Consider the following 18,139-nt stretch of genomic DNA (forward strand, 5'->3'; position numbering starts at 1 on the left):
AAGCAGCAATGATGGAGAAGTGCCCAAACACACGGGTAATGTTAGAGATGGGACACATTCAGCAGCACGAGTGAAACAGAAGCGAATGTTCAAGCAGTGACAGTGATACTAGCAATTAGCTGGATTTCGCTCCATGGCAGTATGATTTGAAAATGCCACTGTGTAGGATTTGATATTAAACTGAAATGCTTGGCTTTATGTCTGCCATTTAAAAAACAGTTAATGGACTGTAGATTCTGACGACTTGCCATTCAGCTTTATTTTAAGTTGCTATTAGTGCTGGGTTCAGCTGGTGGCAGGAACACCAGCATGTGACAGGATGGAGCTTCAAAAGAAACTAAACGTTGTATTTTACAGAAACGATCGATCAGAAATCTCCTTGACATTTCTCGCTTCTTTGTACTCTAAGACAGACAATATTTCTTGTCCTCTACCCAGAAGGCTCACCATCTACTGTCACAAAAGTGCAAATTTTTATGAAATAGTAAGAAGAATGGAAGCCATATTGATGGGAATTATCTTGACAAGGTAATTGGACCACTCTGCCAAGGTTTTCTTTAATTGGAACAGCAAGAAGCAAGAAAAAATTACCTTAAAAAGGAATCAATTAAAACCACTGGCAATTATCTCTGCAAAGACTGGCATCACTTCCTGCTGCAGATTCGTTGCCTTAGCAACAAGTCAGCTGCTAAACAAAGTCGTTTGCAGCCAACACACATGCACACAAACATATTGAAATAGCAAGAGTATAGATAAAGGATGCACAAGCGTCACATGGCGAAGGCATAGTCGGTGACAGATGTGAAACAAGCAGGGCATCTTAGATTACAAGTTGTCCCGTCAATACGGTACCCATAGATCTGTGTTTTGATGCAGATCGTCATTTGTCAAACTGCACGCTGCATGCTGTGCTGTCGACCAGCTTTGGAAAAGACAAATTGGAAAATCAAAGGAGAGGGATGTGCATTTCCTTTCAGCTGTCGTTCAGAACATTTTATGTAATATTAAACTAAGCTCTTTCATCACAAAATAAGACTTTTATTTTCTGTATTAAAAATGGCATCTGAGGACAGTGAGATCAGAAACTACATGTTGATATAAAATAAGCTGGAAGTGAAGTGAAAACTTTAATATTTGAGAAGGAAACCAGCCTTTTTGCCATACTTAATGTGATCTGTATAGGAATAGGAAGTTAAGCGGCACACAGCAGTCCCTTGTGGGGAGTTAGTGTAATTGCTTGTCCAGCCACAGAGGACACGATAAAGAGCAATTCCCTTCAAAACAGCAACTCTAGCTTCAAATATAATCTTTTCCTGTGCGCCCTGGCTGTTAATAATTTGATGCAATCTCCTACTTAAAACTTCACTTTTTTTCTCTGTAGGTGACCATCTATATGCCACGAAAAAAATTGGAGAGAATCACTTACAGCAAATGCATCATAAATAGATTTTCTCATTTGCTTCAGTTTACTTTAGGGCTATTATCGGAAAAGACATTTCCTAAAAAAAAACATGTAAATTTTCTTTAGTTTGACTGTTCTTCTTACTATGTACCTAAAAGGTTCTCCAAGGTCAGTATAACTAAGTTCCCTTGACAATATCTGACTCAAATGAGTATATTCCATATGTGTGTACTATTTACAATCTAACAGGAAGTAATGCAAGCCATATGTGAGCTCCTGTTTTTCCATTTATTCATCGCTTATTCATTGATCTTTGTGTACACTAACATAAGCTGACTCTCTACTTTCTTCTGCTCTCTGTTTGCTTCTCTGTCTCTGGTCCCAATGGTGCTGTGTGTGTTTGAGGCGCCTCATTTGGGTGTGCAAAGAGAAGAAGAAGGGGTGTGGCAGGCTTGCAGATGGCGTGGGGTTCTCCTGTGATGTGTGGGGGGGGCCCAGTTGGCACGAACAAAGAGGAGGAGATGACGAGTTCGATGTTAACAAGCTGTCACTCAGAGCGCAACGCAGCGCCCACAACAAAAACAACAGAGACAAACCCCTGACAACACTTGTGTGATAAACAACAACCAAGTAGGCATGCAGTGCTGCTGTACCTACTGAATAGAGGTAATAATAAAAGCATGTCAGGCCAAATAAAAAATAATTAATACCATAAAAGGGGCGGGGGGAAAAATCCACATGAATCTAAAGAAAAAATTATTTGCACACTTAACAAACGTGTTAAAAAAATTTTTTTTTTAATCCAGTGGAATAATAAAGGACTGAAGTTTTGGGGTGTTGCACTTGCTGCCTATAAAGTTTGACTAATTTATTTTACCTACTTTAATAAATGTTTGTGACAGTGTGTAGTACATAGTCGCTTTAAAACATATCATTGTGAAAATGTGATCATTAAAAGAGAAATGTGTTTTTCATAATGTCAATCTAGCTTAATAGCATTTGAGGTCAAAGTGATTGCTGTGGTGCATAAGAAATGTGTTTTCATCAACATAACCCACTTCAGGTACCTCAATTTTCTCTGATTTTTAACATACATTGTATTAAACTAATGACAGCATGCAGCTGTGAAGACTAAAGATACAGCAGTCATAGTCCACCCAAAGATGGACTATGGATGTACTATGTACAATTGGCTTTCGCATAAAACTAAACGAGGCATCAGCTTCCCATGGGGTTGTGTGGAGCTGTGGAGGTGTTAGGTTGTGTTTTAGATCATGAACACAGACAAACAATGAGTAAATTCTGCTTAATTGCTCTTATTTCCTGCTTTGTTGCTTTTACACCTTTGCACTCTTTATATTGCATTAAAGAGCAACTCAGAACACAGAGATTTTGATCTCTGACTAAGGAAAAAAAAATTTCAGTTTATCACATTACCTGGTCGATTCAACATTATTTTTCATTTTTTCTTAATTTTAAGGATTTTAGTGCAATATTTTACCAAAACAAATTCTTTGGCCACTATTCCTATTAAATTCACACACAGACTGAATATGTAAGCTTTTGAAGCTCAAGCAGAACACCTTTGAAGGGGCTTAGATACTTAGAGAGAACACACGAGCATTTAATATGAACAGAGACATCAGGAAATGTCTTTTTTGTGATTGTTCCTCCTTTCTTCACGCCACCTGTTGGGTGAATGACACTCGAATTTGACAGTTGTTAAATGTTCTGCTCCAGAGCCCCAGAGCACTTGGCAGAGCGGCCCATCACTAATCCAGCCAGCACAAGCACTGACTTACAACTAGCTGAAACACAAAGACAGAGAGAAAGAAGAGGTGGAAATCTGAAAGACAGACAGACAAAACAGCTACAGACAGAGATATAAGATGACTATATAGGTGGTCAAACTCAAAGAGTCTCAAAATATTACAGAGGCATCTGGGGATGGCATAAAGAGGTTAGCAGGGATTGATACATTTTGGTGAGAAAGTGGGCCAGGATGAGGTGTGAACACAGAAAAGAAAACAATCCTAAAAAAATGGAAGAAAAGGTATTGAGACCGTGGGGCTGCAAAAGTGTTTGGGGGGAACAAAATAAGCAATAGAGGGTTTACAAGGTGTCCTCTGAATCCATTTGTCTCCCAGAGACTCATTAGTGTTTGTGAGAGGGCGTCCGGTTATAAATAGGCTCGGAAGCGTGTGTTTGACAGGAGGGAGTCTAGAACTTGACGGCGAGAAATTAATCTCACAAGAGAACTCCCAGAGGATGTATGAAGAGACCAAACAGACGGATATCCCAAAAATAAGCGCGCTCCGTTTTTAAACAGTCGGCGGCTCCCATCAAAAGTTGCTTTGATTCCTGCCACAGCGTTTATCTCATCTACAGTAAAATCCCAAAACAGCCCTTATAAAACACTTTTAGGCCGTTTGTGAATGATGTGAACAAAGAATTGCAGAAAGGATTTTTATTTCATTATATCTTTTACACAAAACAAATTACTTGTATTTTAAAAAGATGGACTATGGACACATATTTAAGAAAAATGTTCTTAGTCCATAAAAATAACCTTCATTCTGGGATACTGGATAGTTTTGAAAAGAGTGCAGCATTCTACTGTTGTGTGTGTTTGCCTCTGCTGCAGCTTTGTCTTTTTCTCTGTTTTTCTTTTTTATCTCTTTATGCTTTGGGAATACTTGCATTTTCAACAGAAAAACATGTCTGTCAATTCAAGTCCTGAGACTTTGGATCTCTGTGGTAGTAAAAATGCAACTACAGGGCCATCTAACAAAAAACTGAATATCACGAAGCTGTTAAATTATTTTAATGATTAATTTTAAGTGAAATACACATATTTTGTGTCATATCTCACACTTATTCTGCAATTTTTTATGATTATGGCTTGCAAGGTAATGAGAACAACATAAAATTTCTCACAAATTATAAAGACCGGTACATTTTTAGGCATTACAAATGCTACAATCATAGGGAAACTATTAAGTTGGTAACTGTCTGGTAGACACTCAATGACAAAAGGAGGGTAAGTCAAGGTATTGCTAAAGAGGTTAACTATTCAAGTCCTGTATCAAAACATATTTTTTTAAAAGTGTGAGTGGAAGAAAAAACTGTGATATAAAAAAAAGCTACACAAGAGATGGTTGCCATGAGAGAATAATGAAGCCAAGCCAATTCAAGCTAAAACTCTTACAGCCCTTGAGATAAGAGACTCCTGAACCAGATATACAGCCAGACCTGGGCTAAGGAGAAAAAGCTTTAATGGGCCAAATTATTCTTGTAATTTGGAAATCAAGGTCCCAAAATCTGGAAACAGAGTGGAGAGCCAAAAAAAAAAAAAATCAAGTTACTTGGTGTCCAATGCTTCCTTTTTCTGACAAACTTTGTGGAGATGTGTTGTTTTTTTTCCCAGCAGGACTTGGCACCTGCCCACATTGCTAATGTGATCAATAGCTAGCTTAATGACCATCACTGCTCTTGATTGGCTGACAAACTCGCCTGGCCTAACCTCCAAAGAGAATCTATGAAGTAATAGAGGGACGATGAGAGACACCAGGCCTCCTTAAAATTTCAGTGGAGCCACAAGCTGATCATGCTATGCTGTAACAATGCAATAATTCATATAAAAGAAGCCACAACAAAGGATTATGTGCATATGGTAAGTTTTATTTTGTTAAAAATCTTATTAATTGGTAGCATGTAATATTTTAAACTACAGGAAAACTGAATGTTGTGTATGCATTAGATTTAAGTCTCAAACTATGTCAATCTGTATAACAATATGAGTAATTAATGCATTTTTTTTTTAAATTAATTATTGAAATAAACTAAACTAAATTATTGAAATAAATGTGCCCACTGTCATTAAAAGTTGTGGCACTTCCTGACAAACACTCTACTGTCTACTTCTGTAAATGGACCCTAAAGTGGACACAGCACTGCCCTGCTCTAACCACCCACCCAGCAGCTGCTGCTGAAATTCTCAGACCATTTAAAGCTGAAGAAATTCAGTCTCCTTGATCCTCACTAGAGATCCTTTAAAGAAAAAAAAAAAAAACCTACGTCTGACCCCAGTCTAACCCAAGTGTCTCTGGCTCTGCTAGACGGTGGGTGATCATCCAGACATAAAGCTGTAGCTCAGCCCAGGGAATGACTAAAGGAGGCTTAGAGTTATGGCTCAATCAGAGGCTGAATACACCTGCAAGCTGCAAACCCACAGCTGCTTTCATAGGGCTGTGATGAAATATTTATGGTAACTGTGACCATTGTAGACACAGGAGGACTTGACTGCTATAGCTGTAGATGAGGCTACTTTACTATACTTTCACATAGTAAAAGTATCAATCTGAAAGTATTGATGTTTCTGGTGTTGATACTAATAACTTGAAAAAGCTATACTTACCCTTTCCTTTCACTACTTAGTCATTTAGTGTAGAGTGGATTTTTATGGGATCCAAACAAACAAGATTTTCGTTGCATATATCCAGAACAATCAAGAGTTTCAAAGTTTTGTTTAGCATTTGCAACAGAACCAGTTTATGAACCACAGGCCCAGTTTAAAACCCTGAATAGTGAGGGTCTGGATGCCAAAAAGTTTGCAAAATGGTTCCTGAGTTATTTTTAAGTGTGCATTTATCTGTATCTGCGTTCCTCTACCAGCACTTTCTTCATTTTCCCGTTTTACCTCAGTCTGTTTCTGCACTTAGAGCCTTTACCAACCAAAACATGACAAACATTAAAGAATTTAGCAACTATTTACCAGACATTTTGTGTAGAAAAATGTGAAAGACCAAAAAGGATAAGATATGGAACTTGATTTTAGTAGGTGGCCACTAACACACATCCAAATGACTGATGAAAGTAACTTCAACTGTGGGACGTGCAAACATAGGCAACTGTTTGTAACTTGAAAGGTCAATACCATTTTTTTTTTTACATTTTGTTTTTGCTGTCAACGAACTGCCCGAAATATGCTGTTGTTTATGGCAGAGCTTTAAGCTGTAATTCTAGAAATAATATACATCTGGTTTTATAATTTATGACCAGATCAAGACAGGAAAACAGAGAAAAGAAAATGTGTTACCACTATTCCCAAACTAACCTCCAAGAATAAACGTGAACTTAATATGAACTGATAAGTAATTTATTCATTAGAAAAGCTTGGAGACTTTTATCCCCTGTGTAGCCTCACTTGGTAAAACTTCTTAAAATAATATATATATTTTTTTATCTGTAATGGTCACAGATATAAAATTATGAATATTAATTATTAAGATCAAAGTTAAAATAATTGAGAAGTTGCAGTTTAACTGTTAACTTTTTATCAAATGCATTTCCTAAAGCTTAAGAGAAGATTACATTGATGCATATTTTAAGCCCTTAATGATTTGGGTAATTTTTGTTAAATCTTTGAGATTTAAAAATAATATGTATTTTCATTAGTGATGCAATTATATAGGATTATTTTCAAATAAAAAGGTTTAACCAAAACAAATTATTTAAATCCTCCTGGTGAAATAAAGGTCTCACTTTGGACTGCCACAGATGAGGTAAACATTTGATCCTTAGCTTATAGCAGAAATCCTTGAGCCTACAGGTTAACTAACAGGAAATGTCCTTAAGCAGAAAAACTAAGACATTATACTTTCTCTGTAAACAGCATTAACTTGTGATTACATTGGGAAGTAACTGTAAACGCTTCCCTGATGGGGATAAGTGAAGAATTGCAGGTTTTATCTGATACCTTGCTTTGCTTTGTCATGTTAAATTATCATTCAGCCCTAAAAATGTTCTTCATGGAATATTATGTTTAGTGCATACATTTCTAAGAACATCATCCATACACACAGCTCGAAGCTCAGCAGTGCAGGTAAAACAATTTCTCTAAAAAATTGCGGCTGCTGATAGCTTCTAAAAATAACGGATCCCCAAAGAGAGAGAACTACTGTAAAGTCAGAGGTCGAGCGTTTGTGTCGTGTCAACGTGACTGCCAAGGAAAAAGGAAAACATATCAAAGAGAAACCACACTTTGAGGGGAAGATGGAGCTCTCAGAAATACTGCCAAAGGTCCTTCATCATCTCCTCTCCTATTCCTCTTCTCAACCAGTGTCGCTCTTACATTTTCTGTTTTCTTCTCTGTGCTTTTGACACACAAGACTCCTGAAATTCAACAAGCATTTCAACCATTCCTGGAGAAAAACTGCACACAAAAGCTGCAAATGTTAGTGAATTGCTGGTAATGTAATCTTTGGATGAGTGCATACTTATTCAGCCTCTGAACTACAGAATTAACAATTAGCTGGTAGTAATAATACAGAGTTGAAATCAGCAATGTGATCAACCACCAGGATTCATTTAAGTATATTCACACCTGCACAAAGTCTTATATATGTAAATAACACATTTAGAATATTGTGTAAATGATCTAAATGCTTACCAGTTTTCATGTAATGTTTTGGTTCCTATTCATTTTTGTCAGTGTTGTTTTTGTCTAAGTTTGGCAGCTTTTTACCCATTTTCTGTCAAGTCCTTTCATGTGACCGTGACATAATTTTGCACAGTGGTTACTAAAGAAAAAACCTGAGCAGAGTTTAGAATAAAAGAAGTGTCAGGGCTATGATAAGAACAACAATAGCTGAACCAGATCTGTTCAATCATGCAGCTGTGGCAAAATACAGTAGTTAGAAATTTTTTAGCATTAAATATACAAAAAGCAAAAATAGAGCAAGAAAAAGACTTTTATTACATTCAATTGAATTTTGTTTATTTATTAATTGTTAGTTAACTATATATCATACCAACAAATTTTACTAGAAGAAAACTGCAGAAAATCATTTCTGGTTTAATAAAATCCAGCTGAGTCTATTTAGATCAATTCAATTAATTTCAATTTAATCTGCTGGATGCAATCACTGAGTTCAGAAAGTAATCTGTAATGTATGTACTGTATATACACTGATGGGAACTACAAACTACATCTATCTTGTTTTGGTGAATTTGTGTTCTTGATTACACTACTTCAGGCACAATGAGGAGCCTGTTGTCATTTTACATTTTTGCTAACAATACATCCATTAATATTTATCAGAGTGATGCTTTGTATCTGCTTTGACAGATAACAATTTAGAGTAATTTTCTAATCTCTACTGAAGGAAATTAAATTTTCTACTTCAGTTGTTAATATCTACCAGCATGAAAAGAAGTCATAATTTGTTATAGTTAAGTTTCAAAAAGGCTCACAACAAAAAATTAAATTGTATCCAAAATTGTTTGTTAAAGGGTACAAAATGAAACTGAGGGGAAAAAAATGGCAACCCATGTGTATGAAATAGTTTTAAGAATTGGTGATGAAGTGATATGACTGGAAAGCAAAGAGGAAGAACAAACAAAAATCTTTCATGAGCAAAAAAGATACAAGTAAAACCTCCAAATAACCAATGTGGTGCATAATTGTGAAAAATATCAGGAAAAATAGTGAGAATGAGAGAATAATCAATCAGTATTCAAAGAGAACCTTGAAACACCTTTTAAAATCCCAGAGAACCATAAATCAATAGCCTTTTCAAATATTAGACAAAAGATTATCCCTTAAAAGCAAAACAAATGCAATGGCTCCAGACTTTTGCACAGCTCTCACCTGGGCATTTTTACAATTACAAAAAGAAGTGTTACTTTCAAGATGGTGAGTACTGAAAAAGACAGTAGTTAAGGACAAGCACACTACCTTTTTCAATACTCACTTGACTTTGATGCATTACGCCCAACACTTATTTGCTCTACAGTTATAAGAAATCTCAGCACACAAGAAAATGTCAGCTGCCCACTTTTGATCTTCCACTACCTGTTCTTTAGCTGTCTAGAATCCTTTAAACTCCTTCAAAAGAGACAACCGTGTGTAGGTGTATTGAGAGGCAATAGAGGGAAAAATTATAATTTATTCAAGGGGAGTTTGCTTTGTTTTAATCTCTGAAGCTGCTGATTTGCTAAAAGTCAGCTCCTTCAAGTCTGTGTGGGTGTGTGTGTATCTGTATATTAAATACTTTGACTCTTTGAACCCTACATCCTCTTGGCGCTGATCCTAAATGCACACACAAGCACACGCTGATACACACTAACTCACTGTTCAGTGATGAGATCGAACTGAGGACTCGATGAATAAATAATGTTTGAACTCTTGGGGTTCACCTGACTAATTAACAGGGTGGGCAAAGTGTCTTCGCAAAAAGCAACAATGCAAGAGAGCATGAAAAGGCCAATTGCTGAAACAAGGATTACTTCATGGGTTTAATACACACTGACACTCACACCCATTTGCATGTTTAATTTGTGACATTGTGTGCTGCAAATGAAACAACAGAAAGAAGGGAGGTGAGGTGTTGACCTCCATTGTGGGTTACTGAGCCAACTGACCCAATATTGCCAGATTGCATTGTCTAATTGAGAAGGTGCCATTTTTGCATGCCTACATTGTAAACTTTAAACTGTTTATGTGAGATCTAGCAAAAATGTAGCAATCACTTGTCATTTTCAGTGACACTTTGGGCTTCTGGGCTTTGTAACCCTACGACACACTAACACACGCCGTCACCGAGGCCATTAGAGTGGATGTAATTATGAGGAATAACCAGTGTAACAGGCCCAGCTGTCCTGCTAACATCATCTTGCTAGAATCCCCAGACACTATTATTGTCACTGAATGTGAGCAGATACCAGAGGGACTGGGAAAAGAACATGAGGCATGGTTGGAAAAGGAAGCATTGACACTGACTGATTGAAGGCTTGGATTTTGGCTTGCTGACATCTTTACTGAGAGGAATTTAAAATAAGCTTCAACAACAAGACCCAAAAAGTTCTTATTAAAAGCCGGGGAAGTGATTCAGTGTGGCAGCGAACGAAGCAACAGCTGGAACAAGAGGAACTAAACCTGACTGGCTACAAATGACTTAAACCTCCCCATAGGGCATGCATGAAGCTATAGCAGAGTTTGTGAAGACGCTTGACACGAATGAGCCAGCAGCAGTAACAGCAGCAACAGCTTGACTCCTGGAGGAGCCACCGAGCTCCACAGCCTTTGAACATCCAGGAGGCAAGCAGAGGCAGACAGCAGAGCTACGTGACTATCATGACAACAACCAACAATCAAACACAAACACATTGTGACGCACGTTCCGTGAGTCCCATAACGCCATGAGTTATCAAGATTAAACACCTCCAGCATCTGAGCTATTTCACCAAGCAGGAAAGGATTCCCTAAAATAAGAGAGCGCAGGAAAAAATACAAAATAGAGAAAAAAAATTATTTAAAGAAGTGAGGGGAGCTTTCCAAGTTCCCACCTGAGAGTTTTCCATCATTTTCCATCCTCGCTCCTGTTAGCCCTCTGTCCCTCAGTTTGTTTTCTTGCCTAAGTCATCCCATCCATCCATACATTTCCTCACTCATTCAGTACTGTCACCACCTCACTTGGCCACTGTCTTAAGCAGAATATAGAGTATAAAAAAGGAAAAAGAAAAATCAAAGGCAGGGAGGGACAAAAGGATTCAGAAAGAGGAGGGAGTGAGGAGGAGTACTGGAAAACACAAAGACGAGAGGCAAGTAAGGCTGCCAATTCTGAACTTGCCTCTCTCCTTTCTGTCTGATTTCATGTCCCTGGCTGTCTGTCTTATTTTTTGCTCCCTCCATCCCTCTTATTATGTCCATCTGAGTGGTGGTGCCAAGCTAGCAGGGCAGGCGGAGAAAACATGGCTCACTCGTGCCCTAAAACACCTTTCAAACAGGTCATCTCCAACTAGCCACTAAATGTAGACCTGGATGCACTGATTCTGTGCTGGAGGCCATTCTCCGATCAGGAATGTGTGCTTGTGTGTGTGTTTATGACAGCGCTTGTCAGCGAGCCAGAGTCCTGGATTACAAATTCCACTGGCAAGTCATCCTTTGCTTCAGTCACCTCCGCTCCCTACCTGCCTTCCCTGTCCTCCAGTTTTTGTCATTCTTTCCTTCCTTGTTTACCTCAATCTGTCTCTACTTTTGCATCCCCACATTCTTCCTCTCCTCCACCTGCAGATCCTGAGAAAGAAAATTTCACATTTGATTTCATCAGTCTACAAAATTAGAACGCAAGCTTGTTGAAGCCCACAGGAGCAGAAAAGCTCATCAATCTCTGCATCTTGATCTGCTCTTATTAAAAGAGCCTGCAATCAAAGCAGCACACAATCTACACACAGTACACAGCCCCAAGGGCACTTCTTTGCTCAAATAAAGATAGCCAATCACAGTCTGGGGAGGCAAGAGAAGTGCTGTGGTAATTGACACCAGTGGGTCTAAACTTAGATCCACGAGAAAAGTCTGCAAAGAAATCACACTGACCAGAGGCAGTGGGTTAAACCAAAAGTGGATAAAGGGAGAGCCTTCATTGGCCTGCTCCTCTAAGACAGCACTAATGTTTGATTAATATGTAAGACTCAGTCCTGATCTGCACCTGAGAGGCCATCATACACAGAAGAAAAAAGGTCAGTAGGAGACCAAATATTGAAATTTTTGAAGAGGATTATGGTTGCCCGGAGAAATTGACTGGTGACCACAATCAGAGTATTTGCACCATGATGGCTCTGATCAATCACCGGGCCATTACAAGCTAAAAAAAAGCTGTGGAAAAGATACAAAGCCACATAACTTCAGGATCACTGAGGTATCTAAAACTGAAATTAGAGGAAGTACAAGATGGAAAAAATCTATTTAAAGGGAAATGAAATTTTCTATGACAGGTTGAGATATGTCTGAGTTTTATTCAGCCTTCGAGAGAGCAATAAGGCACATAGCTTCAGCAGATAAGAGGAAAGCTAAAGGAGTACTATAAAGTTGCTACGGTATTTTTTATTTTATTTTCGTCTCTGTCTGTCATGGCCCATACTGCATTTAGAAATGTTGACAGCCTTTTGAAAAATCTCAGTAAGAAAGCAATGTTTATTTCGATATGCTAGCCGTCCTACACCCTAACCCAAAATGCTGAAAATAGTCTAAAATGTCAATGCAATAAAATGTGGTATGTCATCACCTCTGGTTCTCATATGAATAATTAATGATCACTTTTCCTATGTGTTCTATATAATTAGGAATTGGCTAGAATTGAAATGGACAACACTTTATAAAAAATAGGAATCAGAAATTGGCTACAAAATTAAAGGGGTGATTGACTGACATTTGAGTCAGTATCAACAGAACAAATGTTAACAGAGATTTTGTTCAGTTCCAACAAAACAAACTCAGAAATGTAACAAGGAACATATAAAAAGTCATATTACTGCTGTATTATTGAGATAATTAATCTGATTGCACTCAGACTCTACGGCAATCCCTCATCCTACGCAAACATGTGGAAACAGTGGAAGGGAATCACTATCTTTTACCACAACCAGGTTCAACTTTTAAAAAAAACAAATACAATACAATCATATAGTGAGTTTTAGGACCAATTCATCAATTCTACCGGCTGAGGTGGTCACATAAGCATCTCCAACTGTCATTAGACAGAGAACATCCTGACTAAGGTTTCTAATTCATTGAATTGCAGCATAGACATGTGCATAGGGATAAATTTTAGTGGCCAATTAACTTGACGTGAATGTTTTTGATCGTGGGAGGAAGTTGGAGCATCTGAAAATAACCCACACATGCATAGCTAAATTATAAAAAACAGTCTGATTCGTTCCAAATTGTTATAAAATACATCTGATTGCATAGAAATCTTGACTTTGGAGCATTTCCCCTACCTGTGCAAGAATGATGCAACAGTGGAAGAGAGGCACCCTATTTAAAAAAAAAACTAAGATAGCTACACAATCTATGACTGGCTGGGGATTTTGAGGGTTCAAAACAGACATAAAAACACAAACTCACTTGTCCAGTATGACTTTTTATGAGATGATACAGAATAAATCCATAAATGGCTTCACTCAAAATTGAGACACAGAAACACGAAGTCTAGAATACTTTTCCATTTGTAAACATTACTCTACAAGACCCATGAGTTCACAAAATCTCTTGTGCATTTTCAAAAAAAAAACATGGATTGAAAGACAAAGACCAAGGACACACCCACCAGTCTTCTTCTAAAGAGCTGAGAATGAAACTTGCAGATGTCTCAGTGTTGTTCCGGGTTATACCCACTGAGCATTGCGAGCTTAACAATGGCCACATAGGGCTAGACAACTGCTGAATGCACAGCTTCCTTCCCCAAGGAATCTCCATGCAAAGGCACAAGGTGACTTGACATATATTAAATTATTTCTGGCATATCAGCAGTGTCGAACATGAATTCTGTCGCATGTGAGTGCAAGGTTTTTCATAACGTATCTGTGGCTGTTTGAACATGCGACAAAGAAAACGAAACATGTTGTTAAGCTTACAATGTGAGTTAATGCCTCACAAGGACAAGTAAATAAGCAACAAACACCATGTCCTCTACCTTTTAGCAGCATCCCTCTACTCACCATGCCATTTAGTGGCGACAAATACACACAGATGAGAAATTAATGGCTTAACGTGTCCTCTTTGACCTTTTAATTACGGTATTCTGAATTGTGTACAGAAGTGACGTGTTGTAATTGCATTAGCATCTCACCAGGTTTACTTAATGTTGCAGTAGAGAGCATGTTGTGATCCAGTGCACAGATAAGCCAACACTTGCTTCTTTTGAGTAAACTCTTCATGGTGTGTGTAGCTGTCTCTGTATGTGCCTGTGTGGCCGCAATAAGTCATCTGAGATTTATTAGCTCAGTTATTACTGGTAAACCCTATCAGCAAATAAGTGATTTGGTCATTACAGGCCATAATTGGTTACGGAAGAAAGACCACAACACATTGTCCCTGTATTTCCTGCTGTTAACATCCTGTCCTGCACTTTGCTGCTTATTTTACCGCAAAATTCAACTTGCCCCCTACTTGCCCCCTTCCTCCATCTTCCACTTCCTTCTCTGAGCATTTCCCCAGAGATAACCAGCACTCCTTCCTTCCCTTTATCTTTTGAGTGAGGCATCTGGAAAACAGACTCTTTCTCCACCTCTCCCCATCACATTCAATCATCCTGATGTTTATTCAGTTCTCCAGCCTACCCACCTTCCTTCTTAACTCTCACCTCTGGTCCCACTGGCCCTCGTCTTTGTGCTCGCAAAGGCTTCACTCCCTTCTGTTACGTCATTTATCAAGATCCGGCATCTTTCCATCCTCATCCAGCTCTCTCTACTTGTTTTATTCCATACCACTTCTTTGCTGTGGCTTTGAGCATGTTCCCTAATGCCTCCTTTATTAAACTGTTTGTGTTTGCTGCCACTGTTTAAAGAAAATGTGTTATTTAAGCTTATACTTGCAGGCTGAACCACATGACAGCCTCAATGTCACAGTGCAATAAATTTTGCAAATCTTTCTCTGAAATAAGGTGCAAAAAAAACAATAAGAGACTTTTGACTGCAAACTTAAAAAATAGACAGTTTATGCTCAATTTGCCTTGGGAGGCTGCACCTGACTCAGCTCAGTTCAAAGTTATCCATTCATTTTTATTTAACATTTGGTTCTAGGGTTATGGAAAAAATTTTTCTTTCAATATGACATACAGTACTTTCCCACGTTCAATTTCCAGAGTTCTTAGTCCCTATCTTGCCAGTTTGTAAAGAATAAATGCAACTGTTCACTACGAATTTATGACAGACCTCCTACAGAGGTCAAACAAGCAGAATTTAGACAAAGGGACAAAAAGTAAAATCTAGAAAATCTAAATATCTTTCCGTGGTCTTATTATAGCTTCCACTTTTAAAGACATGGAAAATAGTTTAATCAAATCCTATTATTTTCCAGACATTTCCAGACTGTATGGGAACTCTGCGGTATGTGATACACCAAAGACCTCAGTACACAGATTTTCGTCAGACTACAAACAGAAATACATTTGAGATATTCCAGATAAATCAAGCTAAGCAAAAATAAGAGTTGTCAACTGGAGCGCAAGTAGTTTCATCATTTTTTACTAAGGCCATTTGGCTGTTTTCTTTTTGTTTGTGTTTTTTTTGTATTATTTTTTCCAGAAAAAATAGGATTAGTGACAATCCTTGTGTTGGAGCAAAACTCAAACAAATCATTTGATGTCAAACACTGAATAAAAAAATCATTTATTTAATTAAAAAATTTATAGTTCATACACCTGGCAGATTTACATTTTTTAAGTAATCTTTTACTAACATATATGTTCTATTGTTTTGGAGTTGCGCGGCCAGAGTCTGCGGAGGGTACAAAAGATTATGGTGATGCCTTTCAAATGCAAAGAGTAAACACATCACCAACAATAAATCATTAAAATAGCAGCAGAAACAAGAAAAGGCTGGTCAGTAATTATGGGTAGGGTTTAATTTATGTAATGCCAACAAAGATTTTTTTCACTAATTATTGAGAGGTTTACATGTAATTTTGAAATACCATTGTTCATGTAAATAAATACAGATACAATAGTTTTCAATGATTTCTTCAAACCTGCAGAAAGTCTGAATAAATGTTGTTCAGGATCGTCTTAAAAAACCCCTGAAAGAACTGAAATGACTCCAAAATCTCACACAGTGCTGTTTGTGTCACTGGAGGTTTAGAATTGCCCTCTGCCTGCAGCTCCTAATGCTTCCTTCAACATGAGTGCAGTATCTTGACATGAAACAGAAAAGGCTGCGTCAAAAGTCAAGTAAATGCAAGTTTGACCTTTTAAGGTAGATTTGATTGTGATGCTGCGTCTAAACTGTCCCACACAGTGAAAGAGAGAGCTGTAGAGTGGGAAATGAATCTACTATCTCTATGCGATAGGTGAGCAAAGAGGCAAAAGTGCTCGTCTCATTACAGCTCATCTTGGCCACACAGGACAGTTCCAGCCTCATGGGGCAGAGATAAGAGGAAATCCAAGGGAAAAGAAAAAAAAGCTGATAAGAGATGCTCCTAGAAAATGCAGATATTGATGAAATAGAAGAGGGCCTCGACAGAAGTGCAAGAGGAAAGTGGGTGAAGCCAAACGAGAGGATGGACGGATGGATGGATGGATTTGCTGAGTAAATGGCTGCAAGCTAATCATGATGCTAACAGTAATGGATAGTCAGCGCAGGAGATTGCTTCATTTACGGCCACTTGAGTGTCGTTTAGGTAATCTCTCCGACGCATTCACAATGAATGTGAGTCACTGAGGCTGAGTGGTCTGCATAGGACCAAAAAAGATTTCATTTTCTGACTTCTTATATAAAAAGCACACACACAGTAGGCTGCCACTAAGGAAATTAACATTCCTGCAACTATGGTTATAAAAATTTTAGGCCTGAGCTTGAGTGATGTGCGCAAAACAAAAGTGTAAAAAAGCTTAAGATTCGATGAATATTTTCTGAGAGTTTACCAGGATCAGACCAAACATGTATACAAACACAAAAAAGTGCTCCTCTTTGTCCAGTTTTCTATAGTTTGAAAATCAAAATTCAGCTTCTTCACCACACCGTCACCATGCTATTTCCACCATCCATCCTTTAACACCTCTCCGAGGATTTCTCAGAGTTGTCGGTAACTATACCATGGCTCACACAGGTGTAATATATTGTATTTGGGGTCCTATAATTCAATTTTATGTGATCAGGATCCCTAAAGCCTGTGCTGTGGCGCTTGGTGACAAATGACCCAAGTCAGACATCAGTGAGTCAGGCGAAGTGAAAGGCACTGATGAAATCAGCTTTTGAAACCTTTTGTTGTTTCAGCTTTATTCCTCACTGGATGTTGAATGTGTGTCAGACAACGTTCGTCACTGTGTGGGTGAGTTTCTCCATCATTAATGTTTGCCTCAAGAGGAATTTAAATCAGATATCAGGCCCGCATTGGGATGTTAGCTTCTGTAAATGTTAGAACAGAGGGGAATCACAGTGATGTGTCAATAAATATCACTCCAAGGGAAAATTGAACAACATCCCACTGCAAAACAGACATTCAAGTGTTGCACATCAATACAGGTACATCTGAAAAAGTTACTGTATTATGAAAAAAATAAATATTTGTTGACACTTGTTTTAGAAAATGAAACTATATATTATATAGATTTCATATACAGACTGAAAGATTTCAAGCCTTTGTTTCATGTATTAAATAACCAATATTCAGTGTCTCAGATAATAAGTGGCAGCATATCATGCAGAAATCATGGTGTTTATGTCCAATTTTCCTATTTCCCTTCATAAGAGGGACAGTATGGGTCAGTTGTTTTAAATGTTTTGTATTTTAAAGTAATCCTAAGCACACGTCTTACCTCTACTGAGAATCTGTGAGCTGAGTTTAATATTCAACTCTCTGCCAGGAAACCAAGTAATTTACAGTAAACTTACAGATTCTGACAGGAAGAATGGTCAAATATCCAGCTTGCGCTATGCCAAAAAATTGTTTAAGGGAAATTCTCTTGCAGGGAAATTTATTAAGTTAAATTGCATATGTATACTTGTAGTGCTGCTGTTAAACTTTCACCTTATGTGGTTCACATAAAATCCGCTTGTGCACCAAATTATTGGTTTTTAAATTCGTTGAATTTGCATGTTTCGTTTATTCCCCTCTGGTGAAAAATGGTTTGAATAAATTATTTAGCAGCCTAAATAAAGTTGAAATTCATGCTGTGGTAATTGAACGTAAACCGCTGACCAGAGCAAATGTTTCTCATTCGATTTGCTGGTAAAAAA

The 18,139-nt window shown here is 37.8% G+C and overlaps 1 protein-coding gene across 14 annotated transcripts in view; it reads right to left on the bottom strand.

Annotated features, from left to right (window-relative positions):
- Nucleotides 1-18,139, bottom strand: part of srcin1a (SRC kinase signaling inhibitor 1a) — a 109,628-nt gene that overhangs the window by 58,914 nt on the left and 32,575 nt on the right. The window contains exon 1 of one of the 14 annotated variants that reach the window (XM_032586659.1): nucleotides 10,751-10,916. The exons of the other annotated variants lie outside the window; for them this stretch is intronic. Coding sequence (XP_032442550.1) covers nucleotides 10,751-10,775 — 25 coding nt within the window. The 5' untranslated portion in view covers nucleotides 10,776-10,916. Of the gene's footprint in view, nucleotides 1-10,750; nucleotides 10,917-18,139 lie in introns of those variants that run through there. 14 annotated transcript variants of the gene reach the window in all.

Source organism: Xiphophorus hellerii, chromosome 16 (assembly GCF_003331165.1).
Source record: "Xiphophorus hellerii strain 12219 chromosome 16, Xiphophorus_hellerii-4.1, whole genome shotgun sequence".
In the NCBI taxonomy this organism is placed as follows: domain Eukaryota; kingdom Metazoa; phylum Chordata; class Actinopteri; order Cyprinodontiformes; family Poeciliidae; genus Xiphophorus; species Xiphophorus hellerii.